The 27,436-nt window shown below is 32.1% G+C and overlaps 2 protein-coding genes across 4 annotated transcripts in view; one reads left to right on the top strand and one right to left on the bottom strand.

Moving 5' to 3' along the window:
- The window catches only part of LOC132718201 (receptor expression-enhancing protein 5-like), a 39,131-nt gene extending 20,541 nt beyond the window's left edge, over positions 1-18,590 (top strand). The window contains exons 2-6 of one of the 2 annotated variants that reach the window (XM_060701844.1): positions 6,371-6,464; positions 6,688-6,826; positions 8,522-8,666; positions 9,677-9,700; positions 13,696-18,590. In XM_060701844.1, the coding sequence (XP_060557827.1) occupies positions 6,371-6,464; positions 6,688-6,826; positions 8,522-8,666; positions 9,677-9,700; positions 13,696-13,781 (488 nt within the window). In that variant the 3' untranslated portion in view covers positions 13,782-18,590. The remainder of the gene's footprint in view (positions 1-6,370; positions 6,465-6,687; positions 6,827-8,521; positions 8,667-9,676; positions 9,701-13,695) is intronic. The other variant, XM_060701845.1, reaches the window with a different exon arrangement.
- Positions 18,591-20,928: 2,338 nt separating this feature from the next.
- LOC132718200 (coiled-coil domain-containing protein 124-A-like) lies at positions 20,929-26,976 on the bottom strand. 2 transcript variants are annotated; one of them, XM_060701842.1, is made up of 5 exons: positions 26,818-26,976; positions 25,044-25,204; positions 24,152-24,323; positions 22,970-23,087; positions 20,929-22,378 (listed from the first exon to the last, which is right to left on the bottom strand). In XM_060701842.1, exons 2-5 carry the CDS (start codon positions 25,200-25,202, stop codon positions 22,171-22,173), a joined length of 657 nt encoding a protein of 218 aa, XP_060557825.1. In that variant the 5' UTR covers positions 25,203-25,204; positions 26,818-26,976; the 3' UTR covers positions 20,929-22,170. The 2 variants fall into 2 exon arrangements, with proteins under 2 accessions (XP_060557825.1, XP_060557826.1); XM_060701843.1 differs by having other exon boundaries at positions 26,807-26,949.
- Positions 26,977-27,436: the final 460 nt, after the last annotated feature.

Below are 27,436 nucleotides of genomic sequence, written 5' to 3'. Positions count from 1 at the left end.
CCAAACTCATTACCTTAAGATAAATGTTACAAGTAAGTTAACTTACCCTCATTGATCATACTTTCTTGCGTGGAAATGCAACACGGTTACAAATAACAATTAAAAAAATAAGCGTATAGCAGTTAGATAAAAAACTTCAAAAAATATAACAGTGTAATATTTTATTTGAAGTATGTTTAATGAGTATGTCACATGTAATTAGCCCAGATAAATGGCTATATGGTCCAATCTGCACTGACCTTTTTTGCAACAAAGTGATTTGTTTGGGACATCATAAGTCTTGTTATGGTAGATATTATTATTGTAGACATTGATTTTGGCATGCTTATTTTTATCATTACTTTACATCAATGCTATTTTTCTACTTTTTGCATGGAAATATAAAAGCTGTTTCAACAATATAAATTTCTTTTAGTTTTGAATTCTTTCAGCTTTAGTGCAGAATTCTTTATACATGTCACCACCAAACATATCCCATGGTGTTCAAACACCTATATTTAATCAAAGTAAAATCCTGATATTTTAACCCTTGTTAATGTCCATTAAACACATCCCAACCCAAGACACATATCCTTTTGAAAACCTGTAGAAGGCATTTATACTGAAAAAGTTCTCCCGGACAAACCTAAACCCCTCACCCCCACCCCAAAAAAGAAAGGATTCCCCTCAGTTACAATATGCAAGGCTTTCTCGCTGAAGAAAAAAAATCTGGGCAAACTATTTCTAATAAAACTTAAAGGATACCTTCTGGACAATCAATAGAAGGCATTTTTGCCAAAGACCACCTTTAAACTTACTTCTAGTACCAGTCCTGGAAGGTTGCCCTCTCTAAGGACACCATTTTTGGCTAAAAAATACCCCCCCCCTCCCTCCCTGTGGACAGTCTATTTCAAAACCCCCCTTAACAGACAATAAGAATCTTACACCGGCTGCCGGTACAGACTGGAATATCTAGCTTGAGGGTAACTGTTTATGGCGGTAACGAGGCTCTGCCGAGTTTCCGCTAAACAGTTACCCGAGAGCTAGATATTCCCGTCTGTACCAACAGCCGGTGTTTGATTCTTTTTCTTGCATATTACATGTCAATTATTTTCGGAAGAGAAATCATGAAAACTGATATTCTCATTACACACTTTTTTTTTATTGTAGCGTATGAACATACAACTTCATTCATAACGGAAAAATGCCGTCATCCTAAGAATGCGATTCATTAATAAAAGGCGCGCGCCAATGACATCATTTAAAGCACGCGGCTTGTCTTACATGGGGGGTGTAAGACAGAGTTTTCTAGCACTGGTGTAAAAGGTAGATAATCCTGTCTGAGATGCAAGAAAACCCATTTCAAAACCCCCCTGCTTGAAAGCATTTCTTGCTGAGAAACAACCCATTTTTTGCTGAAAAATACCCCCTGGACAACCAATTTCTAACACCCCTGTACAGAAAACCCATTTCAATACACACCTGGACAGATACCACTTGAACACTATATGCAAGGCATTTTTAGCTCGACTATTCGAAGAATATGAGAGCTATTGTAGTCGCCCCGGCGTCAGCGTTGGTTAAAGTTTTTTGTAAAGTCAAATATCTCAATTATTACTTGAGATATTCAATTGAAACTTACAATACTTATTTATAGTAACAAGGTACATCAGATTGACAAGTTGGATAACTCTGCCTACAATATTGACAGAATTATGCCCCTTTTTAACTTAGAAATTTTGGTTAAAGTTTTTTGTAAAGTCAAATATCTCAATTATTGCTTGAGATATTCAATTGAAACTTACAATACTTATTTATAGTAACAAGGTACATCAGATTGACAAGTTGGATAACTCTGCCTACAATATTGACAGAATTATGCCCCTTTGGAACTTAGAAATTTTGGTTAAAAGTTAAAGGTCTTCAAAGATATTTACTTGAAACTTTACACATGCACTGAGGGTCATAATTGGAGGGTCATAATTGTATGTCACTGACCAAGTTCTATAACTCTATCTTGCATAAAGGCTGATTCATATCCCCTTTTCCACTTAGTCTCTTGGTTAATGTTTACATGCAAGTTTTACATATCTAAATAACTATTAAAGATATTTATTTAAAACTTCACATATGCATTTAGGGTCATAATTGTAGGTCACTGACAAAGATCTATAATTCTATCTTGCATTTAGGCTGATTTTTCTCCCCTTTTTCAACTTAGAAATTCATGGTAAGGTTTTGCTTGTAAGCTGTTATCTCAATAACTACAGAAGGGTTTGTGCCTTTTTTGGGACACTTTTATGCATTCATAATAATAAATCAGTGATTTACTTGATAAAACATCTTAATAACAAGCCTTTGTACCTTTTCTGTCAAATTTATGTATTCATAGGTAATTAGTATTATTATACTCAATAAAACACCCTTGTGACATTACCTTCCGAATAGTCAAGCCAATACTGTATAATTAGACTCTCTCTAAGGCCTACAACATGAATTTATAAAAAAAAATTAGCCCTTTTGTGAACTTAAAAAATTTAACATTATCAAGGCTCGTTTACTATCAAGCACTAAGAATAGTCGAGCGTGCTGTCCTACCGACAGCTCTTGTTGACTAAAAAAGACCCCCCTGTACAGACGGCCTATTTCAAAAACCCCTTTGCAGACAACCCATCTCAAAACCCCCCTTGACGCCTATGGAAGGCTTTTTTTTGCTGAGAAACACCCGTTTGGACAACATTTTTGGCTGAAAAATACCCCCTGGACAACCAATTTCAAACAGCCCTGGACAGATACCCCTTGAACACTATATGGAGGGCATTTTTGACTAAAAAAGACCCCCCTGGACAGACGGCCTATTTACAGACAACCCATCTCAAAACCCCCCTGGACGCTTATGGAAGGCATTCTTTGCTGAGAAACACCCCCCTGGACACCATTTTTTGCTGAAAAATACCCCCTGGACAACACATTTCCACCCCCACCCCCCTTGGACAGATACCCCTTGGACACTCTATGGAAGGCATTTTTTGCCGAGAAAGACCCCCCTGGACAAACCATTTCATTAATACCCTCTGCCACCCTCCATCCCCCCGGACAGATACCCCTGGACGCCTATGGAAGGCATTTTTCCTGAGAAACACCCCCCTGGACAAACTATTTCAATATTTCAAATACCCTCCGTCCCCCCCCCCCCCCCCCCCCCCCGACAGATAACCCCTGGACGCCTATGGAAGGCATTTTTCCTGAGAAACACCCCCCTGGACAAACCATTTCAAATACCCTCCCCCCTGGACAGATACCCCCTGGACGCCTATGGAAGGCATTTTTTCCTGAGAAATACCCCCCTTGGACAACATTTTTGCTGAAAAAGACCCCCCCTGGACAAACCATTTCAAACAAATACACCCCCCTGGACGGGTACCCCTCGGACAAAATCCCTCTATGAAAATACCCCCCCTGGACAAAAAAAAGTGCCTTCTATAGGGGGGGTACGGACATTTTCTGGAATAGCCCATTTCTGATCATGATGTTGATGCATGCTACATTATGTACACAAGGACATGTGCTTTCTGCTAGTGCTATGCTCTAAAAATTTCAATTTTAAAACAAGACATGTAATGTGTTTCATACATGTGGGTTAATTTTAGAGGGATCTTGCACATTTTTGTTCATCTGAACTGGGAAAATAATATTCTGTAGGCGTATCCATGATTATTAAGTATGAAAAGAGACTTAATCAAGTTAATGGGAGTAAATGCAAATATACTGGTACATAGAAATAGACCAGACTTTCCTGTTACTATTGCACTTATTGTTTCCAACAGCCAAAAAGGTGCAAGTTTATGTTAAGGCCAGACTTCCTAGATGAAGTGTCAGTATACATGAAAAATTAAAAAAAAACACTGGATAATCAGGCTAGTAAAATTTTTTAATCTAGCCTGACCTGGCGATCTTGAACCTATTACATACATGTGACATACTGGCGGGATTTAAAAAAATCCCGATATTTCAACACTGATCCCGATTCCCGATATTACAGCTTGAATTCCCGATATTAAAAAAAAAAAATCAACATAAAAAAAAAACCAAATACAGCACCTGTATCTAAAATGTAAACCGTGCCTCCGGGCATTGATTGTTATCTGTTCATATCCTAAATTATAGCGGATTAAATGTTGAGTCACTAATTGACAGCAAGGTGACTTAATAAACAATCCTATACCCAAAGTTATTCTCACATGTTTAACTTATCACGTGTCGTGTGTCAATCAATTGAACTCTTTTGTAATTTGGCAGTAGGTATTACACGCTACGTCATCAAAACTACCCTGTAAATTTACATGTATGAATTCGGCTCAACCTTTGATTTTCTTTGATTAGTGCCGCACTGATAAAGATAAAAGGTGATCAGAATCATTTAAAGTGGATCATTCAAAAACCTGTTCAAGATGTCTAATTAACCTATTTTAAGTGAGTGGGTATTTTTTTGTTTTGTTTAGGAATTACACTATCATCCAGGCAAAAATGTGGATTTAATTAACGGAATGATTCTTGTATTTATTTTGAGTCTTCTACTTATGTTACGTAATTTAACTGTCAGAGTCTTATGTTCATGAATAGTTGTTGTACGTTTTCAAATAGCTTGTAGACAATTATTGAATGACTGAAAAGACAGATATAATTCTTCAAACTGAAAATAATGAAATGTGAAAATGTGACTGTTTTGAAATAGCCTGTATGACTACACTTATTTATTTATCTATTCATTTATTTTTTGGTGAAATAAATTAATATTGATCCACAAAAAAATCATAAAAAGTATAACCATTTAATGATTTTGAGGGTAATATAGATTCTTTGAACCAAATGTGCCAAACACGCATTGAAATTCAAGTCGATAAAAAATCCAGTTTTGAGCCTCAAAAGCAGCTGAAAATCCAGATTTGGCCCATTTCATTTGTCACATGTATGCTATTATATATTGCATTCTTGGCCTAAAGTTGGCAGCTTTGACATCAGTAATACATGGCACAGTTTGCTGCACAAAAATCATTTTCACACATAAACCAAATTGTCTTAAATTATTAAATGTCAATGATAGAGTTAGACAGTTAAGACTCAACCACATTCATAAAGTTTATTACAACAAAAGCCCTTCTTATTTAAAGGAATTGTTTAAGGTTTGTAGAATATCCAATTTAAGATCTAGTAATTTTAATTTTGTTTTACCTCAAAATGATTCTTATGTTAAAAATACATTTTTCTACAATGCCATTAAAGACTGGAATTCTTTACCAGACAACATTAGATCAATTGACAATATCCAAACATTTACAACGAAAGTAAAACATTTTTTAAGTAATGAAAATGATAAACAAGTGAATAATATGTTTATTTATTATTAAATTGATGTGTAACTTATGATAAGGTTTTATAACATGTTTATGACTTGTGCACTTGATATGTTTTAGTTTAAACGAAATTTATTTCATTTTGTTTGTGTACAATGTACTTGTCTTATTATATTGAAAAATGTGTCTTGATTATTGAAAATTGTCATTTATTTAACTTCTTTATAACTCATTTATTATTATGTAAGTTAGTGTAATAATTTTACAGAAAATGGACCCCATTGGAAATAAGCTTTTAGCTTAATGGGCAATCCTAGGGTTACATAGAACATACTTATTAATTAATCTTATAATTATTTTTGTTGCATTTATGTGTGTGTTTTTATATATATGCAAGTTGATATCTGTGATAAAATTGTATGTGTATATGTCTATTGTCTGAATAAATCGATATGATTGTCACACAAAATATCTTACTTGCTCAATAATAACAAAATCATATATAAAGAAATACCACATTAACAAATGGTTAAATGTCCGTAACCATCAGGGACTGCGTTCAGGGCGAAGTCAGGCGAAAACTTCGCCGTAAATATTTTCACTTCGCTCTATATGATCGGAAAAGCGAAATTCTAGTCGCCCTAAAATCTCTATGAAAGGTCTGTCTGACATGTATATTTCACCACTCTGTCTGGATAATACAGCCTGGAGGCAGATTTAGTTGTGTAATCTGTTGTATTTTTCCTGAAGAGAGAAGTCACTTCTCCCAAAATTTTCAGTCGAAGGTAGTCCCTGACCATACAGTGTGGTATGAAAAATATGGTTGCCATCTTTCATTTTTGGAAGTGCATAATGAGCATGTAGTAGTAAAGTGCATATTGTCCCCACAAAACATAATTTATTTTATTAATTAGAATCTTTGTTTTGTTCTTGTGGTTATCATAAAGTGTATATTTGAAATTGCCTGCTAGATATATATAATCTATTATAAACTTTTAAGTGACAGACATGTATAGAACGATTTTTTTTATCTTCAGGTTTGGGAGTTATTTGTGCATTGTATTTGATGATCGGATATGGAGCCCAGTTCCTTTGCAATTTCATAGGATTTCTTTATCCAGCCTATGCATCGTAAGTAGTTTGTTTTACTGTTCATTTTTCAGTGATGAAATCTGAAGCAATTGTTACATAAATGAAATGCTTTACTTCACTTTTGTTGGCTTATTGATCAAATGAGGTTTAGGACATTATATGATATGTTACAAATTGAACATGATACATACATGTATCATTTAGTCCATGGATATTTTTAATATTATATGAATAGTCATGTAAGCATCTTATTTCAATACAGGGTGAAGGCAATAGAGACAACAAACAAGGAGGATGATACTCAGTGGTTAATGTACTGGGCTGTGTACAGTTTCTTCTCACTCCTAGAATTCTTTACTGACATTTTCTTATTCTGGATCCCATTCTACTGGCTTCTTAAGGTAAGTAAACTGATTCCATGATACCCTTACATCAAATGTGCTACATTTAGTTTTGAAGTAAGGTAACATATTGAATAGAAAATTTGTCGTAAGTTAATTAAATGATAGATAATTGTTAGCTTAATAATTAATAGCCTTATCCAAGGTCAAGGTTTAATAATGATATCCAGTATTGAGAATAGTGCAGTGTGTTGCTCCTCAAGCAAGTTGAAGTTGTGAAGCAACCCTTGTTAAACTGTCCAACATTTAGCTTTCCCCTAAAAATAATTCAGTTGAATCAAAAACAGTATCAATTACCAAAGGCAAGTTAAAAGAGAGATCAAGTTAAAAATGCGAATTAGAATTTTAAAAGAAGAAAGATTTTCAACTAATCTATTCATTGAATTTACTATTATTGTTTCCTTAAAAATGAAATGTTATCTAATAAGTATACAAGTTGTGATATGTACAAACAAAAACATTTTTTAGTTCCAACTATTTACTCACTACTATTATTTAAAGGGGCAACATTCGCTGCCACGGCAGCGAGTATTTGTGGGTGTGACTAGTCAGTGATAAAACTGTCTGTTATGAACCCCTAGCTAAAAATAGCATGCAGTGTTAACCTGCAGAGAGAATGTAAACAAAAACAGCTGATTTTATACAGGAGAGGTTTAATGGATGTTTTATATAACTCACATTAATTGTCCAGATATTATTTTTGAAGTCAGTTGTTTTTCTTTTTTTCTCACTGGAATGCTGTATGTGTCCTTCATCAAGTCAGACAATTATATCCAAATCCAAAGGATGTGCCTTACATGGGACATTTCCTTTAAGAAAATGTTCTTGACAGGAATTTAAAATATTTTCAAACTGTTTATGTATAAATTTTTTTTATACATATGCAACATTTAGTTTGATTAACATTTGTGAAATGTAATTTTTGACTACAAGATATTTACAACAAAATATAGTGAAAATGAAATATACCTGAAAGTTACTTTTACTGTTTTCATGAAGTTTAAACCATTCAAATACAAGTTAAATCAGTACTTTGAAATTAAAAAAAAAACATAGATTAATGGATTATTGTAAATTTGTTGGATATAAATACTTTTTGATAAAGCAAGGTCAGTAAAAGTTAATGTTTTTTTCTAATTATGTATTCAGCATTCCAATGTGTCGTCTGCTCCCTGAAATATATATCGTCTGCTGCAAATTTCTCTCACTGAAATAAACACTGCCACGTGCTTCTGTTTACCACTGAAGGTTCATGACCTGTAATGATCACATGGCTCCTCCCAGAGAAATTCAAATTTCAAATTTGAAAGCCAGTATTTTTTTCCTGAAATACACTAAACAAAGATATATTTTGAATAATTTTGGTCAATCTTTATCAAAACTATCTATGCCTACATACATGCCAAGTGTTGTTTTAATGCATTTGGTAATTAATCTTAAATCTTTGAAAAAGGGTCCCTGAAGTGAAGCATGCATAAAATTAATAGGAAACCTGCCCTAGCGCCATCTGCTGGCTTTTATAGTCCAGTTGGGCCTTTGAGCTCTGAAAATATTTGTTAAATAATGTGTGCGGTCCATATATTTGGATTGGTATGTATTTCTGTCTGTAAAATGAATACATGTAATAACTGTGTAGACACCAGTTTTAAGAGTTTTCATGATGATAATGAATTGGTATTCTATTATGTTTTTCAGTGTATTTTCCTCATATGGTGTATGTGCTCTGCCTCGTGGAACGGTTCAGATATGATCTACAACCGGATCATCCGACCATTCGTTCTGAGACACCAGAAGAAAATAGATGCTGCTCTTGATAAAGCCCACGATAAACTCAAAGATGGTAAATATATATTAGTTAACACTTTTAAGAATGTGTTTACTTATAGATGTTTTTAGATACAATTTTTTTTACAACACAAGTTGAATAAATGAGAGGGGTTTTAATTTAATGCTCCACAGCAAATTGGATGCATAAGTTATTTCAGTCCCCCAAAGTTGATTTGAGCATAGAAGTTATATGATCTTTAAAAATTAAATCTGTTGGAAGCAAAACACATGATTTTCCTCACCATGAATTGTTTGAAGAGATTTTACAGATACTTAGGTCTTTGAAAAATACTGCGGTATGTAATTCTCAAGTGATGATTAGGACTGTCTTCCAATATATATGTATTTAATATTAATGTTTGTTTAACTGGGACTGAAAGTTGGACAAAAGAAATGGAAATTAAATCTGGAGTGAAAAAAACAACAACAGGAAAATAAAGCTTACTCTAGATTTTCACATTGTTTTGAAGATTGATAGATAACAAATATGTGTTGTCTTATAGTGTTTTTTATGCTTTGTGTAAACAAAATGTAAATTATGACAATTAGTTTGTTTGGATGTTGTTTTATAAAGATCGGATCCATGACTCAAATTACATGCTTAAAGATGTTGTTCTATTTCATTCTTGTGAGGGAAGGATTATCAAAATTTAGTCTGAAGATATTTTTTTATGTTTTTGATTTAATATTTTTGTTAAGCCTTTATGGGCATGTTGTTACAGCTTTTCTTAGCCTCAATGCCTATGTTACTATATTTTGAAGGTCAAGATGTAGGACTTTAACTGTTATTACATGTGACCCTTGAATATATTAAAATTTAGATAATGGACAATATGTTGGTGTGCACATATACATGTAGGAATACATTTCACAGAGAAACTAGAGCATGTCTCAACCCATTTGGGATATATACAGCTACCATTTGGTTTAAGCTACACAATATTTACTGCACCTTTTATTTAGATGTTTATTTTGTCACCTAAGATTATTGAATATCACTTTCTTTTTTCCTCCCAATCAAAGTTTTTGGTATAGCAAAGCAAAAAGGTGAGTTTTGTTGCAAAATTTACTCTCCTGTTATACTTAACCATTTTACCTGGCATTTGGGTTTAGGAAAACTGATTTTTATTTTCAAGTTTCAACAATTGAGTTCCTTTATCGTTCTAATAAGTTTGAATAATCTAACTATTGAGTTTAATTCCTGATTCCATAGTGAATTTGAAACAGGTTTGTTGTTTCGACTCAATAAATTAAATTATGCATTTGATATACTTGTATATTATTATGCATTGATGTAGTAATTAATATATTCTACAAGTAAGACCTGTATCATTGTGATATAATGTAGGTTTTGTTCCATGATTTGTTGTCTAGAAATGATTATTGCATGGCCACCTGCTCCATATGTTGTCTGATTGGTACTGTCATCAATTTGAGAGAAAAAATGGTGTGAAAAATGTTTTGTCTGGTACTATGTGGTTCCAAGCACTTGAGCAAGACTACAGGGGTGTTACAAGTAACATCGGTACATCTTGTACAAAAATACCTTAGGTTTAGGTCTGACAGGTTATAAATGGAGAACAGTCATTAACTTCATGAGCACTTTTAAAAATTAATTGACTTAAAATTTACCAGTAATCCATATCACTCTCTGCAAAAAGGTTCCTTCTGAGAAATGTAAAATTATGGTTGTCTTATTTAAACTTTAGTACAGTTATTCTGCACATAGAAAAACTGTCAAAGAACTTCAAAAGTGTGTGATCAAATCTAGCTTTAGATTATATATACATGTATAGTGTATGTGTACCCAGATGTATAAGTTTATTGTGAAGAAAGGTGTGGTCTGAAAATTGTAGGACTGTTGGTAATAATTCTTATCTCCAAATTTATAAATTGTCTTGCATGTAAACTTTTGTCAAAGGCATATACAATTGCTAAAGAAAAAGTTACATCTTCTGAAATTAGCAAGTTACTTTGCAAGTTGAAAATAAATTGGATAATTCAGAGAAAAGTAAAGGAAAAATGGGGGAGGATTGATTTAATGGATAAAGTTTCTGTCTCTCATCCATGGGCTGATGGTTTTGAGCTCTGTTTTAGGGCTACAACCATGGTATCCCTAAAAATACCAATCCTGGTAAGTCTGGAAAGCATATTTTAGTCAGTGTTTTCTACTTTTTCATGCAAATAATGCATAAATCAAATGTCAGAAATAACAAAAATCTAATATTTTTATGCAGCACCTTTTCCTTATTATAGCATATGAACTTCATTCATGACAGTCAAATAATATTGTTTTAAGTGTGCCATTTGTTCATAAAATGCACTAAAGTGACAATTTTTTTTTTAAAAAAACGTGACGTGTCTTACATAGGGTGCTGGTAAGATGAGTTTTTTAAGCACCAGTATAATAACCATTAGAAAAATCTTGTCTGATATGCAAGAATGAGAAGTATTTGTCCTATTAGAATCATATATTGTTTATAACTAGTAAGAAATGCCTCACATTTTGTCCAGTTAATGAATCTTTTCAATTGAGCCAGTGTAAGTTATTGAAGTTTGTGTGATTCTGCATTGTTTCTGCATTTCATGTTTGACTTTTACAGAAAAAAGAATGTTTCATGCACATTTGCTTCTATAATATGAACTAGTGTTACACGGATAATTTGTAGTTGAAGCTTTGTTGTCCCCCCAAAAAAACATTGTTAAATCCAAAAATAGAGATAAAAAATGATGTTTATTACCAAATTCCAATGCAGTCATGAATTTTAGTCATTTCTTTAGGCACGCAATTTGAACAGCAAATCTTTGGGGGGGGTTCTGGAAATAATAAGGTGTGTTTTAGATAAGTATTTGAATATTAATTATTTTAATCAATCTTTGTTTTGCTGTATTTTACTTTTCATCTGCTTTCTCAAAAATGACAAACTTCAAGGTTTCCATCATTTATTTCCCCATATGAATTTTTTTGGGAGTTTTTTTTTTTTATTTTCTTATTTTAGAAAGATGTTTTAAAAGTTAAACATTATTGCATATGGAAAGGAACATTGTATAATTTCCATTTTGGAGTTTTGAATATGTTACATGTATTTCATTATGGTTTTATATAGAAAATAATTTATAGTCAAAAACTTTGATCTATGCTGTTCTTATTTTTTTCCTGCTTTCCTTTAGATACTATCAAATTAAGTTGCCATGTTTCATTATCTACATCACCTGGCAGATTGACAGGTATTAATGTATTAACTTAACTAAGAACAAGCATTACATGGCTGGGAAAAAATCATTTTCATGTAAAGAAGAGGTACATAGTTCAAATGTTATGAGTTGAACTGTTTACACAAATTATTAAACTGCCTCAATAAATTACTATCTATGATTATATCAAATTCTGTTTTTAAGATATCTAGATTTTACACAAGTCATGTACATTGTTGTTTACTTGAAACCAATTTCCTGTGTATCATGAATAAAGAAAAACACAGATATTTATTTATGATAACACAGTTAATTTTGTAAACAGTGAATATTGCAGCCCTGTACTTAGACAGAAATTTGATGGCAGAAATCCAATTTCTGTAAAGATGTGGCTGATTGGGATGCAGGTTCATGTTATGATTATGTAAAATTATTGTTAGCTGAATTGTAGTTTCTTGTATTTGAGTAAAATTTAAATCATCTCTGATTTTCCTTCCAAATTCTGTAAGTTTAGTGGTCTTAAAGCAGCATGTTCCCAGATTGCTGCTAATGTTCATAAAAAATTAAAATTAACAATTACTGTAAATAATTTTTACATTGCAAACAGCTCTTAAAAACTACCATAAATAAATAAGCATATGCAAAAATAGTCCTTACTGTGTTATTCACACAGTAGAAATATGTTTATAAATACTATAAAATCTGTCATTTATTGCATATAACATGTAAAACAATTATTGAGTTGTGAGAATTTTTACTTTTCAATATTACTACATTATTTTTTTGGAAAGATTTTGTTGAAATGAAATGGAAATAAGGAATAAAAATTGTCCTTTTTCCCAAAGATATTTCATTCCAAATTATCTTCATGCATATAACATAATTAAATGATTGACGATGGATATATACATGTATTTATGCACCTACTGCCCTGACATGCACTATATAACTAATCAGGAAATGCATACATGTATGTGTACTTAAACTTACTGTGTTATCATATTTGCATGTCTGACATCTAAAAATATGTAAAGAATGTTTATAAAAATTGTAGTCAAAAATTATTAAAAATTAATTTCTGAATAAGAATAAGTTAAAAGTTTCTTGTGGTCTAAAATTAAGTGTGAAACGTTTTCAGTTTGTAGAAATTTCTGAGAATCATCAAAAAGGTTTCAGCATCTACTGATACCTGATTTATCATCCATAAAATTAGGAAATCATGCATACAACCTATAATATGATATTGCATATAGTAATTTAAGTATGAATATAATATATACTTGTATTGTACTTGTTAGACAGAATTTCAAATTTACATTGTAATCTTCTGTAATATATTCTAAAACAAGAATCTAGTTTTGCATTTAGTACATATATGTAAATACATATAATGTGAAAATTTTGAAAATAAAAAATATTTTGACTGGAAACTAGTCTTGATTTTGCATTTTGTACTTAATTTACCTATTGAAATCTGGATTCAGTCTTCAAAATGAATTTTTAGAAGAAAGGTGAAAAAAGCCTTGATATTAAGAACCACAAAGTATTTAAGTATACATCATGTAACTATCATATTAACACTTTACCTGAATTTAATGGACTTGTTCACCTTCAATTGTTCAAATTATCCATGATCAATTTTTGGGATATCAAGATGAATCAAGGTTGGTCAGCCAACAGTATAGAGCCTGGTCAGAGTACATGGTTGTGCAGGCTGGCCTGGCTCTTCACTGGTGGCAAAGCAATTTTCAGTTCCAGCAGGTGAAAGGTTAAATGAGAGATTATATAATATATGAATAATCTAAAAATAGTTTATTTTCAAATGTGATCTTATTGTAATATTTCAGTATCCGACGTCATGTCAAGTGAAGCTACAGAAATGGCAGCAGACGTTGCTAGGCAACGCATTATCAACAGTTCCAAGACTGATTAGATTCTGAAGATTCTGTATAAAGATGCACCCATTCTGTATAGAAGCAATATTTATAATATATGAACTATAATATCACTTTTGATAAACTAAAGAATGTTTAATTTTCACCTTGAATAGATGTTGATGGTTAGTAGTGTAATTTTGTTTTTCTGTTCAGATTTTGAATTTTTCTAATGGAGTTTAAGGTAGTCATAAGATTTTTGTTTTGAGAGGGAGACTTTTCTGCAATATAATTATAAATATTAACTTTTTACTGGAAGTGTTTTTGTAACAACTAAATTCATCAAAATTGTAAAAAAAAATATATGTTTTATATTGAGATAAAATAGAATTTTAGTACATTTTGTCACCTTAGTGCAGTAAAGGAATAACTCCTTATATGATTTAATAGGAGTTATCCATTTACTGCACTTACGTGACCATTTGTGTTAAGGGCATTTTGAAAATAATCTGTTGGATGTTCAGGGCTAGAAACATGGGTTCAATTTTGTTTAGGTGCTTATTTAATCATTCTAGTAATAGAAGCATGTAGTTATGTTGAAATTTTGTTGATTTTGAAGTTAAATGAACAGTAACAAATGAGATTATTTTTTGTCGAGTTGAAACTTTTATGTGACGTGTGGTGAAAAGATGCCATTTTGCTGTAAAAATGTAAACATTTATTATTTTTGTTACTTTTACAGATACTAAATAAATTTTGTGTCCGATATAATTTTGTAAGACCAAGAAAATGTTCAAGATAAATAAATTTTGTGTCCGATATAATTTTGTTAGACCAAGAAAATGTTCAAAATTTGGCATTGTTTTTTCTCTGTCAATTAAAAAAATTAATTTCGATGTAAATGATGAATTGAGATTTCATCACTTTATTTAAATAATGTACTCTGGTGTAGTGTGTTTATGACCGACGTGGGACAATATATATATCATATCCAATCATCTCTTCCTATTCACTTATAATATAATTGCTCAAAGATATGTCTATGGTCGTCTGATGATATACTAAATAGTAAATGCATTTATTGTTTTATTTATTCAATTTTAATAATTAAAATATAATTTTTTGATGCTTAGGAATGGGGTACTGGTTTTGCATGAACATTTGAATTTGTTGTGAAATTATGTAAGTTTGAATATAGAAATCAACTCCAATTTAAATTTCTGTAGAATTTCTTTGAAGAAAATCTCAGTGTTTGCCCATCCAGTAACAAATGCTTTTGGTTGTTTTTTCTTGTTGTTTTTTTTGTTTTTTTTTGTAATAGAACATTGTTCAAACAGATCTGTTTCTTGTTGACAGGTTTCAGGAAAAGTGTTCATTCTTACTTGCAAATAAAACAAACAGTCCTGTAAACTTATTAGTGTCATAAAAAAGATTTAACTTGAAAAAAAAGTGATTTCTCACTTGTCGGTTAAATGCATCCACTTGGATTTCACCGCTAAATGGTTTTATAGTATACATGTATATTATTTTGTAATGCGAGAAATTTGTAACTTTGACATTTATACCTGAAGCAGTGTGCAACAGATGCATAAAATGGAATATAATATCATTAGCCACATTACTATACTGTATTATATTTGACAAATGTCACTTGATGCATTATTACACTCAGTCATAATTATACATGTTGATACTAGGGACTGTCATAGAAATAGAATCTGATTGGTTCAAAATAAAGAAAAAACAACAATTTTGCAATGCAAAATTCTTGTCATTCAATGGTGGAACTGGTTTTTTTAAAAAAAAAAAAAGGTATCGGTTTTAATAATATACACACACACTATTTTATCCACTTACATTGACTCATTCATCATATTAGACACTAGTTTATACCAAAAAAAAAAGAATTGCAGGAAAAAATTAACTTTTAAATCTCCAGATGAATCTGTTGTATCTAAGTATTTAGTAAGCTAAGCCCTATACTTGTGTTATTTTGTATAGAATTTAAATGCTTAATTTTCGATTTTCAATCTTCTGTAGACATGTCTCATTTTGTATCATTAAAATGGTGTAGAAATTATTTAATGCATGCTTTGTTAACCCATATTTAAAACAACATTGTATATTTGATCTTTTTTCCCCATCTGGTGTCCACTTATTAACAAATTTTCTGTTATTGTTGTTGTTGTAGTTTTTATATACATGTGAGTATGTGGAAGACTGCATATCTTTATTTTGAAAAAAAAATCTTGAAAAGCTATTCAAATGTGTTAAACAAAGATAACTCTTCATTTGTTGACACCTTTAATAACTTGTCTTCTTTCTGTTTCAGTCTGGTAAAAAAAGTTATTTGTTTTTTTAGCTGTGCAAACAAAAAATTTTGAGAATCAATAAAAAACATTGATTGATTGATATTGGAATACATGTATAATGGATGTTTGGTTTCAACTGATCTCCACATTTGTTGTATTTGGTTCCTTTTATATTTGGAATGCCCTAAGTGTATATAACTGAGATAGGGGGACCAGTCGCTCTGTATGCAGCTATTTTATTGGTCAATTCAAATGAGGAATTTGAAATAAGCCAATCAAGTTCTGTAAATGTATTGAGACTGGTGTCAGAATTGAGTTTTACTAAAGGGCTAGGAGTATGTTTTGTCTTTATTTTTCTGTTTGTTAAAAAAGTTTATTTTTTTGTTCATAAAGTGCAATGAAGAGAACTTTTGTGAGATGGGGCAATTTTTATTATCTTTTCATTTTGATTTGGCTTTTTGACTTTTGTGTAATTGTGAAATAAATAGGCTCTTACTTTGAACTGAAACTTTGTTTCATTTTCAAAGGGGGGAAAATTGCTTTAAGTGCTAAATAAATAAAAATAGCTTGGTTACTAGTTGGCTATGGGATATAAGCAATATATTTCTATAAAGATCTGAGTTGATTCGTGTTTCATACCTGATTGTGTATTTACTTGTAGTTTGTGTTAATTTATTCAAAATATTTAAATACAGTTGAAACAGACGTTTTTATTAAAATAAAAAAAGGTTAGAGATTGTTGCATCCTTTAGTATAAATTCCAGAGAAATTTTTGTTAGGTGAGAAAAGAAAGTGTGTCTTATAGATTTTTTGTTACCATGGAAACAAGTATTCTTTTCATGGATTATAGGAGGAAATCTACATCCAAACAAATGCATGCGCACAAAAATGAGTAAAAGAAGCTACATTTTTGATACCCTGCATTGCTTTCATATAAACATTTCATTTTTTTCTGACTTAATAAACTTACTTTGGAATTAAAAATGCTTTGGATTGTCCCAGCTAATCATAATCAAAGTGTACAAACAAACATTTTAAACAAAAAAAGTGCACCATGCTAAATTTTTTATTGTGAACAGTAGTGCCGTGTGAAGGTAATACAGTAAAATTTTGTTTGTACCAGATGATAAGCTTTGAAAAACCCACATTTGTCTTGTTCAATATAACATCTGATGATAATATTCAACTGGTTACACTTAGTATGTAAATGTTGACAGTTCTAGGAATGTTTCATGTAAGTAGTTACTATAGAATTTTATTGTAAATTACGCCAACCTGGCTTTGTATATTTTAACTTTAGTCAAAACAATGGACAATTTTCATGTAATTTGTGTTATTGATGATAAATTTTCTTAAAGGATTGATAGAATTTATTTTTACTGCATTAGCAAAGCAGATTCATAAATGATTACATTCAAAATGTCACCTGTGGAAAATGTTCTTGTCATTGTGTCCTGTCTGTAATTTTTCTGTCAGTTTTGCCAAAATTATTCTATGTTTTTTTATCATTCCATATTTTCTATTTCTTGCCAAATAACCCTTCAATATTCTTAATGGTATTAATTGAACTAACAAGTGTTCATAATTTTTATATTTTTCTTTATAATTTAACTCAAGTCTTTTCATAGATGTTTTGTTCTTTACTTTCAATTGACTTTTGGCTAGCAATATTAGGAATATGTTTCATTTTTACACTTTAAGTAAATTTTACTATCTTACTGAATATTTAAAAAAAATGTTAAGATTACCTCCCTTTGCCATAGATTAGTAAAAAAAAAAATACCTCCCTTAGACAATGAAAAATAAATAAAACTAATGTCTTGTGCAATAAGGTATCTCAAAGGTAAGGGTCCAACTTTGTTAAAATTTAATCTCAAGTTTATAGCAATTTGCATGAATGAATCACTGACTTGATAATAATGTGGTTTAAAAGAAGATATTAAAGTGAATTTTCATTTTTCAGAAACAGTTTTGTCAATGATAAAAACCACAAAGTTTAAAATACCCTGCAGATTTATTTATCGAGCATTTATTTGTATTTTCTTTTCTTTCTTTTTCTAAAATCTTTGTCTCAAGTAAATTATCTAATTCCATGAATGTTAAATGTTTTCTTATGTATTCAATAAAACAAATATAATATAAAAAGTTACTTATAAATGTGTGGTGTAAGGGTACTATATAGCATAATTTTCAAACTTCTTGTAGCTGTGAATCAATGATTTGTGTGAAGTAATGATTTCAAAACAATTCTGCAATTCTTTCAAGGAAAGAAAAAAAATCTTCATTTACTTAATTCCTATTATTTGAATACAAGAATTTTTGACTCTCACAGTCTGGTGAAAAGTATCTGGCATTATTTTTATGTAAGGAATTAAGAATATTATCAACATGCAAAAAACAAAGAAAGGATTTACAAGAGACTGCGAGGAATTTTATTCTGTCTTTTTCTTTCCTTTTAGATAATTTTCAGGTTTGATGTTGTTCTTATATTAGCTTCTTCAGATTTATTTAAATTATACACGTGTTGATTTATGTAGTAAAACTATCCCCTCTACATTACCCGTGTTGTTTTTCATGTTTAGCTACATGTTTTTACTCATCTTGTTTTTCATTTATAGCTCCATTTTTTGAAGAAAAAGAAGAGCTATTGTCATGACCCACTTGGCAGCAAAGTCGCATTGGTCTCCCCTATTTCCAGGTCAAAAGGTGAAGGTCATCTGGACCTGTGATAATAAAACACAAGAGCCCGGTTTGAGCCGGGTGATGCTCCCCGAATAAATATCTCTTATAGTTTTAGAGTTATGCCCCAGACAAGATTTTTCTATAAGGGGAGATAATTCAAAAATGAGGCTTAACAGAGTTATGGTTCTTTTGCACTGCACTTCTACTCAATGAGATCTATCTACCTACAATGTTTCATCTTGATATCTCTTATAGTTTTAGAGTTATGTTCCGGACAAAGTTCAAAGTGTTGAAATTAACAAAGGGCAATAACTCCAAAATTAGGACAAAAAGAGTTATTGGTCTTATGCACTGCACATCTACCCATTGAGATCTATTCACCTACAAAGTTTCATGTTGATATCTCTTATAGTTTTAGAGTTATGCCCCAGACAAGATTTTTCTATAAGGGGAGATAATTAAAAAACCGAGCAAAATAGAGTTATGGTTCTTTGACACTGCACTCCCCCTCAATGCCCTCTACCACTGTATGAAGTTTAAACAAATTATCTCCAAGGGTTTTCAAGTTATGCTCCGGACAAGAAAACGGACGGACAGACGTACAAGGCGCCGACTATATGCTCCCCCGAAATTTTTCGGGGAGCATAATAAAACTGCCCATTAAATAAATGTACATTGATCTGGAAACTTCATTTTTGTATGTATGGATCTGGATGGATTTGTTCTACCTGTCACAATCAGGTCAAAGGTCCAGGTTACTTAGAACTGTAACTGAAAGATATTAAAACAGGCCATACAATGGAAGTGCAGTGAGTGACAAAGGTATTACATTCTTTGATGAATCCTCGCCATACAGTTTTAATCTAAAGGATCAGTGAACATGACCGTAAATTCAAATTAATTATTTTAAGAAATTGTGCTGTTTACTATCCTGCAATCAGAAAAGTGGAGCATGCTGCTCCTTGGACAGTTTTAAACCTGTACTATAATGAATTGTGTATGGAAATGTCTTGCTTTGGAATTTGGAGCAGTTAATCTATTGTGTAAGTTGATGGAAAAATACCAAAATTGAGAGGCCAACAGTAGAGACTGATCAGAACTGAATACTTCTTGATTTTATAATGATTGGAATCCAGGCTTACAAGGACCCAATACATAGAGGATATTGAATGAGGGTAAGTTCAATACTGAATTTATTGCACGAGTTGAATAAAATTATATTATGCGAGCCTCTGGCGAGCATAATATTATTTTATTCAACGAGTGCAATAAATTCAGTAATAAACTTACACGAATTTAATATTCTATTTATCACATACCCAAAATAAAGACCGTTTTAAGTGAAATAAGAGTCATTTTTCATTGACGCGCCTATAGTATAACGCTAACATTTAGCGCGTCTTTACACTATGTTTGTATAACGCTAATGACGTCACGTCAAAATATATGCACGGCCGTGCAATACCATATTTACGGAGTCGCAAAATCGGCACGGGTGTGTGATAAATAGTATCATTAGTATGAACAATTTCTGCATACATTTCATATTGGCTTTTTGTGATGAAATTATTTTTTAACTATCTCCTTAAAGGGTCACTTGCACAGGAAGCTTTTAAAATCTCGGAAACCAAAAATCTACAATGCTTGAGTATTTGGTTTAGAGTATTACCGTTATCCTTTCTGTTATAAATAAAAGTGTTGTGAATCATACCCGGATTGTCAAAATATCTCTGACCACAGGTATGTATAGTAGCTTATACATGTATACGAAACACGCTTGAAAAATCTCAGAAACTACACGGAGCATTACCTTGTTGCACTCTACAGAAGTTATAGATGTATAAATCAAGCCCTCTGCCCTGTCCCACCGATCACTTTATTTTATATACACCTACATACAGGAAAATGTATAAATGTGTTTAAAACTTTAAAGGGCTGTTACACTACAGCCAATGATTGGATCTAGATCATTTGGCCAAGTCAAGGCAGTAAATTAAATCTAATATTTTAATACTGGGCGGTGTTTTGTATTTAGTTAAAATAACAATTCTAAATAGACGAGTCAAAATTTTGCCAGTTTTTGAGGTGAAAAATATTCTTATTGCTATCAATTCAACTCCGTAGATAAGAATGTACCTACCAGTATTTACACTTACATTCATCTTTGCAAGTATTATCTGTAGCTCATATATTAATGCAAAAAAACAACACATAAAACTTAATGACTTTATTCACAAATTATAAAATGTATAAACATTTTATCTAACCAACAGTTCAATTCTGTTCCTAGTTTTACACAATTGTGATAAAAGCACTTTTTCTATCATCATTACATGTACAAGTACATGTATAATACAACACTGTTTTGGGCACAACAGATAGATTTTCTGTTTTACAATCTCTTTTACAAGCAATAAAGTTTTGACAATTTTATATTATTTTCCAGCCATTTTCATTTTATTCTAATTTCTTAATTTCCTAAAACAAAGTTTGAAAGTTACATTTAACCATAATTTTAAAATTCAATGAAATTTTATATATTTTTAAATACATCTAATATCTGCTCGTATACATTGTTCAAAATTTGTAAAAAAAAATCCTAAATAGACAAACCAAAAAAAACCTAACAACTTCAACTGGCAAAACTGTCATTAAAGCAAATAATCAGCAACCATGATGTACTAGTAGCGTAAAATAGATAAACTACAATACCCTCTGTATCAAGTATTAACCCATACCACATTAAATATCTTAAATGGACTCCTCAATCTTTTAATCTGAACAAAATCAATAATCATCGATCATTTTCAGGGAAACCTTCAAAATATGTAGTGACAGTATACAAATAGTGCAATGATAAGACTGCACTGAGTTGCCAGCTGATCTTGGTCTCCAATGGTGGCATGAGCAACATCAGGTGCTGCCAGCAGACAAACAGTTAATTTTAGAAGTTTAAATGCTACTATAAAATCCCAGGTTAAGGACCCATCACACCACACTGTATCAATTATTGCAACTCATTATAATTCAATGTTATTGTGTGGTACTGATACTTCTGTATAACGTATTATTTATTGCAAGCATATTTAATTCAACTCGTGTAATTTCTTGCGAGTTAAGAAAATAGATGCAATTACCCACTGTTATTGTGGGATAGGTGTTAAAATTGACTAATGCATGATAAGCTATCAACCACTTTGTTACACGGAGTCACAAACTTTTTGTGAGTCTTGATCATAGAGAAGCTCTCAGAATTTCAAATTCACAAAGAGGCTTAACTGATCTGCATAAGACAAAAGTGACAAAATGAGCTGCGACCTGAAACTTCACAGAATTATAATGGCTGCTGTATCTTTTTATAAACTGTAACTGAATTCCATAGTGTTGTACAACATATCTTACTCTCTAACAACATTCCACATTCACTTTCATTTTAACAGAGTATTTAAGCATGCTATCGCTTTTCGTTATATTCTGCAAATCTTTGATTCATGGGATTGGCAGGTGATTTCATCCAGTCTTTTTTCAACATATGTTTTAATTGTGAGAGTCTCATGTTAGGATTTTCCTGTTTTAAAATGGGGAGATTTTCCTCTTCAAATTTTTGGAAGGCTGCCTTCATCCTCTTCTCAGGGTGTTTTTCAAGTTCCGCTTCTTTTACACTGAAATAGATTTCAAAGTCAAGTAAACACTCCACTTTCTCTAACTAGTCCTTATCACTTGATGAAATTTTAATCAATTACCTTTTATACTTTTCAAGTTATTCTGTGGCAAAAGTATGACGGACGGACAAATGGACAAAAAAGGCAATGGCTGTAATGCTCCCCCCTTTTTTTTGAGCATAGAAATGATCAATTTTGCAAAGCCAATGTACTTGACAATAACAGTTGAAAATTTGGATGAAATCCCTCAATTGTCAACAGAACTAAAGATGCAAAACATAGTTCAAGTATATATAGCAAATGAGTATATTCCAAGATACCAAAAATAAAAAGTTTTTGAGAAAATTGATAGCAATTTTGAGGCATCATGGGCCTTTAAGTCACTGGAAAATGACCAATTTGGATTTTAAGCACTTTCTTCCCCAATTTCAATTGTGCTGGCAGCATTCCCAAAATGTTGAAAAAAAGGTCTGCTGTATGTATGGTAGATCACATATAGTAATTGCCTAAAAACAAATTCCATTACCACTACTCTGTGAAACTTATAAATCTCATGCATTAACATCTAAGTCTAAGAATGTGAATTAATACCTTAGAACAGCAATGGCATCTTCAACAGATCTGGCTTCCTCTCCTTCAGGTTCTAGTCTGTTCACATTCTCCTCTAGAGGTAACTCATGATGTACTTTAGAATCCTCTTTTGCTTGAGCTGTGACAGAAAATAAATTAATATTTTAGGGCCAGAAAACCACAAGCCTTTCAGGCTAGGGTTTCTCGATAATCTACTAGCCTGAATAGGTTTTAACAAGCCCTTTAATGTTAAACTTTGAAACTTTAAGTCAAGAATAATGACAAATTAGTGTATGTGTATTTATTCGCGATGAAAAATTTTCCATAAACAGCATTCCAAAATTGGTTATAAACAATATTCTGCGACTAGTTATGAATTCTACAGGCCCTGCCAAAAATCTACTAGCCGTGCGGTAGGGCTACTTGCTTAACAAGATGTAAATTCATTTGGCAATCAATCGTAGGATTCATAGCTTTTTAATAGCAAATGAAAATTTATCTGTAAGACGCTGAGTCGTCATTTTTCCTGCGGCATATTATAGAGACGAAAAAATTTTTGGCAGTTTAGGTGATTTAATTTTCTTCCTTTGCAGTTTAACGCTTTACATCTGATCAGAGCATGTTTTGCTTTTCTGCCTTAAAAAAAAGGAAACATGAACATTTGTAATGATTCCATTTTTTAATTGGAAATAAACACAATTAACTAAATTTAAATTGAAATTTGTAAAGCATACACATACTGTTTATTCGTAAGTTTTGGGACTGTTGTCACTTTTTTGGAAAAAATGGCTATTATAGGAAATTATTTACTGAATTCGCCTAAAAGATGAATTTACGGATCGAAACGTCACCGCGAATTTTATACCCTCCCGAAAACTTTGAGCCGAAATTTACTTTTCCCACAATACAGTAGTAGCTTTCTAATTCTCTTCAATGTATCAAAATTAAACAGTTTTTCCTATGTAAATTCACATTTTCTTTCAGAAAATTGGTGTCAAAAACCTGTCTAGGTTTTATCAAATTGGCCCGTAGTTACCTGAAAAATTCTACAGGCCCGACTCTAATTCTACTAGCCGTGGGCTAGGGGGCTACTGCTAAATTCACAGACTGTAAATTCAAAACTTGGCAAATGGAATCCAATACATAAATTCAGTATGTTAAGTGTTAAACCTCAGCAAATGAAAATGTTTAATCTAGTAAGACCTGCTGCAGCTTCCTGTCTCAATTGTTCCTGCTGCGCTGCGATCTGAGCACGAGACATTTTCTGAGCAGTTTTAGGTTTTGATGCTTTGACACACTCCATTTCTTCCTCTGCAAGTTTAGCTAGCTCTTTTTTATGTTCTAGCTGCTCAAGTCTCTTCTTCTCTTTTTCTTCCTATAAGAAAAGGAACATGACATAGTCATAAATATGTTTCTGTATGTGTTTCCCCCAGTCTGTTCTGCTCAATTGGGATTTTTTTTAAACATTTTTAAATGTTAATTGGGAAATAAATTAGAGACAACAGCCAAATAGTTTATTCTTGTAGTTATAGTGGATTATTGTACACTATATTTTGGGAATACAGTTGGCTATTTTGCAACTAGGAACATGCCTATCTACTGAATTCGCCTCAATAAAGACAACAATACTGAATTTAAATAATCAAAGAAAACAGTTTAAACATTTTTATCATCTCTGCCATTGATAAACTTGTTTGCAGTGAAATTAACTTTTACCATTCTGTGAAATACAGGAGTAAAGCTTCCAATGGTGCTCTTAAAACAGTTAAGAAAATAAACATTTTATTCCGGTATGCAATCACATTTTTCTATTCCAGTATGCAATTGTTGCTGTCAAAAAAATTCATTGCTGTTCTAGGGTTCCTATCCGTGAAATATACACCAAGCTATGTTAAGCAATTTTTTGCACATTTTTCACACCACGAGACATTTTAATTTTGGCACTTGTGCATAGTTTATATGGTTTATAGCTCTAGAGGCATTATGAAGTGTTCTCTGTACTTGTCAATGAAAACATTTCAATATGTATGTACTTGTACGTATGTATGGGATATGTTACAGTATAGAAATTTAGAAAACAACATATTTATCAAACCTTTCTCTGTTGTTTCTTAGCAACATGTTTGTCATCATCTGCCCAGTAAGCATCTTCTTGATCTTTCTGTTTCTTGGCCTGAATCTCGGCCTGCTGGGCAGACCGCCTTTCTTTAGCGGCAGTAGCCTTTGTGTTTTCTCCTTTGAATTTCTTTGGCATATCTAAAAATAAAACATGAGCAATAATTCAATTACAAGTCAACAACTGCAATGGTGGCATCACCAAGTGGTATAATAAGTGCAGGGCTTTTTTTCCTTCTATAGCAGGGATGGTATTTAGACTGCTTCTCTACTTTGCCTATATAAAATAAGATCGACAAAACCACTTTTGCACCTCTTCATAAATTAAGTTCGCCGAACCGGTTGTTAGACGAAACCACCATAATTCCATTCAAAATTTTCCGAATCTGGGTCCTAAAACGTACTCGGCCCCCGAGTCAGCTCGGCCCTATACCAACTCGGCACGGGTCAACTCGGCCCACTTTTCAATTATTAATATTTAGGTTTGTGTTATCACTATTTATTGTAATTATTGTAATTATTTATAATACACGGATTGACAGTTTCCGAACTAGCAGCAGACAGGCTTTTCTTATCAGTAGAATTGCGAGTAAAGATAACCGATTGCGTATCTCACTGTATTTCTGACTCGTGATAGGTTTAACTGTAATTTTTTATACTTTCAGTGTCAATGTGTTAAAATATACAGTGAGAGGAAAAAAATTTACGAAAATAAGAACTAAATGAAATTGGTAAAAGACATTAAAGGACTCCTATTGTCACGGGCTATTATTATCAATCAATGTGTATGTGTAGGATACCGATTAATTAGGTGATAATTATGATTGACTCATTCATTCAAATTTCATTAGTGACCACCTGCAATTATTTTTTTTCTAAATATACTTTATTTCGGCAGAAGTACAATGTATAGTTATATAATAATAAGATATTTCTTATTATTCATTTACCTTAACAACATGCAAAGCAAAGTTAATACGTTATATATATTTTTGTAAAGTGGGCCGAGTTGACCCGTGCCGAGTTGACCCGTGCCGAGTTTGTATAGGGCCGAGTTGACTCTTTTCCAAATTTTCCCCCTTCCACTGAACAAATACTGAAATAGGGGGGAATTCTCAAAAATATGAGTGAATCCCTCCATCCCATCTCCTAGAATAGACACTGAAAAGTAAATCGAGATCGCTTTAAGGCTTTGCCTTTTTCATATAATACAGGGAAGTCAAAGACCGGGCCCGCGAAGCGGGTCTGGGCTTTGCCTTGCCCGGCTATAGACTACACGTGAATATTTAAAAGAAAATCAAATAAAAAACAATTAAAAAATATATAGAATTCTTTACCTATCAATGAAATTTTCAGTGTCAGTTCTAGTCAGGCGCCGCCATTTACAATGTATGTCAATGATAATAGGCGGGGTATTCCGATAACGGAACAAATCTCAACTTTTCGGATTAGTAATAATCGTCGAGTGTTCCGAGTGAAAACGGAAGCGGTGTATGTAATATCGAATGACACCTTTAAAACGGAAAGAATGAAAGGATTTTTTTAACGACTTCCCCGTTCATAGGCTTTGCCTAATTTCATATTATGATCAGTACATGTGCTGGGATTGACAAATATACATTTTATTTACATTCTAAAGGGGTCTTAAGCTCCAAATTCCCCAAGTGTCTGTGGTAGACAAGTCACTTACAAATCACAACTTATTTGCATATTTGTACACTAACTTGAAATAGCACAACTTACTGTAAACTCACCTTTTAATTTTCTTCTGGAATCCTGTCTTTAATCTGCAGATGTATTTCACGTTACTGATACTAACGAAATATTTTACTTACAATTGTGCAACTGTCAATAAACCGGAAGTTAATATATGGCGTGTTTGATTGAAAAGCTGCTTACGTAAATCCCGGGATGAGGACTACCGGAATGTTTTTTGTTTGTTTGATTGGTTGGGTTTTACGTCACACCGACATGCACTGGTGGAGCAAGACCTCAGGCACGAACGGGCACCTGAGTAGAACCACCGACGTTCCGTAAGCTAGCTGGAAAGCTTCCTCACATGAAAGAATCCAAAGTCCCTGTCGGGATTCGAACCCACAACGACCTTAATTACCACTCGGCCACGGATGTTTTTTTAGAATGTTTTTGGAAGTCAATTATATCACGGATTTATATTACAATGTAAATCCGTGATTATATAGAGTATATGTTATAGGCGCAATTAGTCAATCTTTTATGACAACACATTATTTTCAAAATAGATAGGCATTGCTACAGATAAAGTTACAATGATATTTAAAACTTTTTTATTTAAGAAATGATATTATTGAGAACTCTATACATTCATTAGATAACATACATGTATTTTGTTTG

The sequence above is a fragment of the Ruditapes philippinarum genome, unplaced genomic scaffold, assembly GCF_026571515.1.
Source record: "Ruditapes philippinarum isolate M1 unplaced genomic scaffold, ASM2657151v2 ctg143_1_1_1_1, whole genome shotgun sequence".
Taxonomy (NCBI): domain Eukaryota; kingdom Metazoa; phylum Mollusca; class Bivalvia; order Venerida; family Veneridae; genus Ruditapes; species Ruditapes philippinarum.
Note: the sequence above shows the minus strand (reverse complement) of the source record. Positions and strands in the feature narration are given on the sequence as shown.

Coding starts and splice junctions, on each gene's coding strand:
- LOC132718200 (XM_060701842.1), bottom strand. CDS start 25,202: ATGCCAAAGAAATTCAAAGGAGAAAACACAAAGGCTACTGCCGCTAAA. Junction 24,324..25,043: donor CTAAGAAACAACAGAGAAAG/GTTTGATAAATA, acceptor CTTTTCTTATAG/GAAGAAAAAGAGAAGAAGAG. Junction 23,088..24,151: donor GAGACAGGAAGCTGCAGCAG/GTCTTACTAGAT, acceptor TTTCTGTCACAG/CTCAAGCAAAAGAGGATTCT.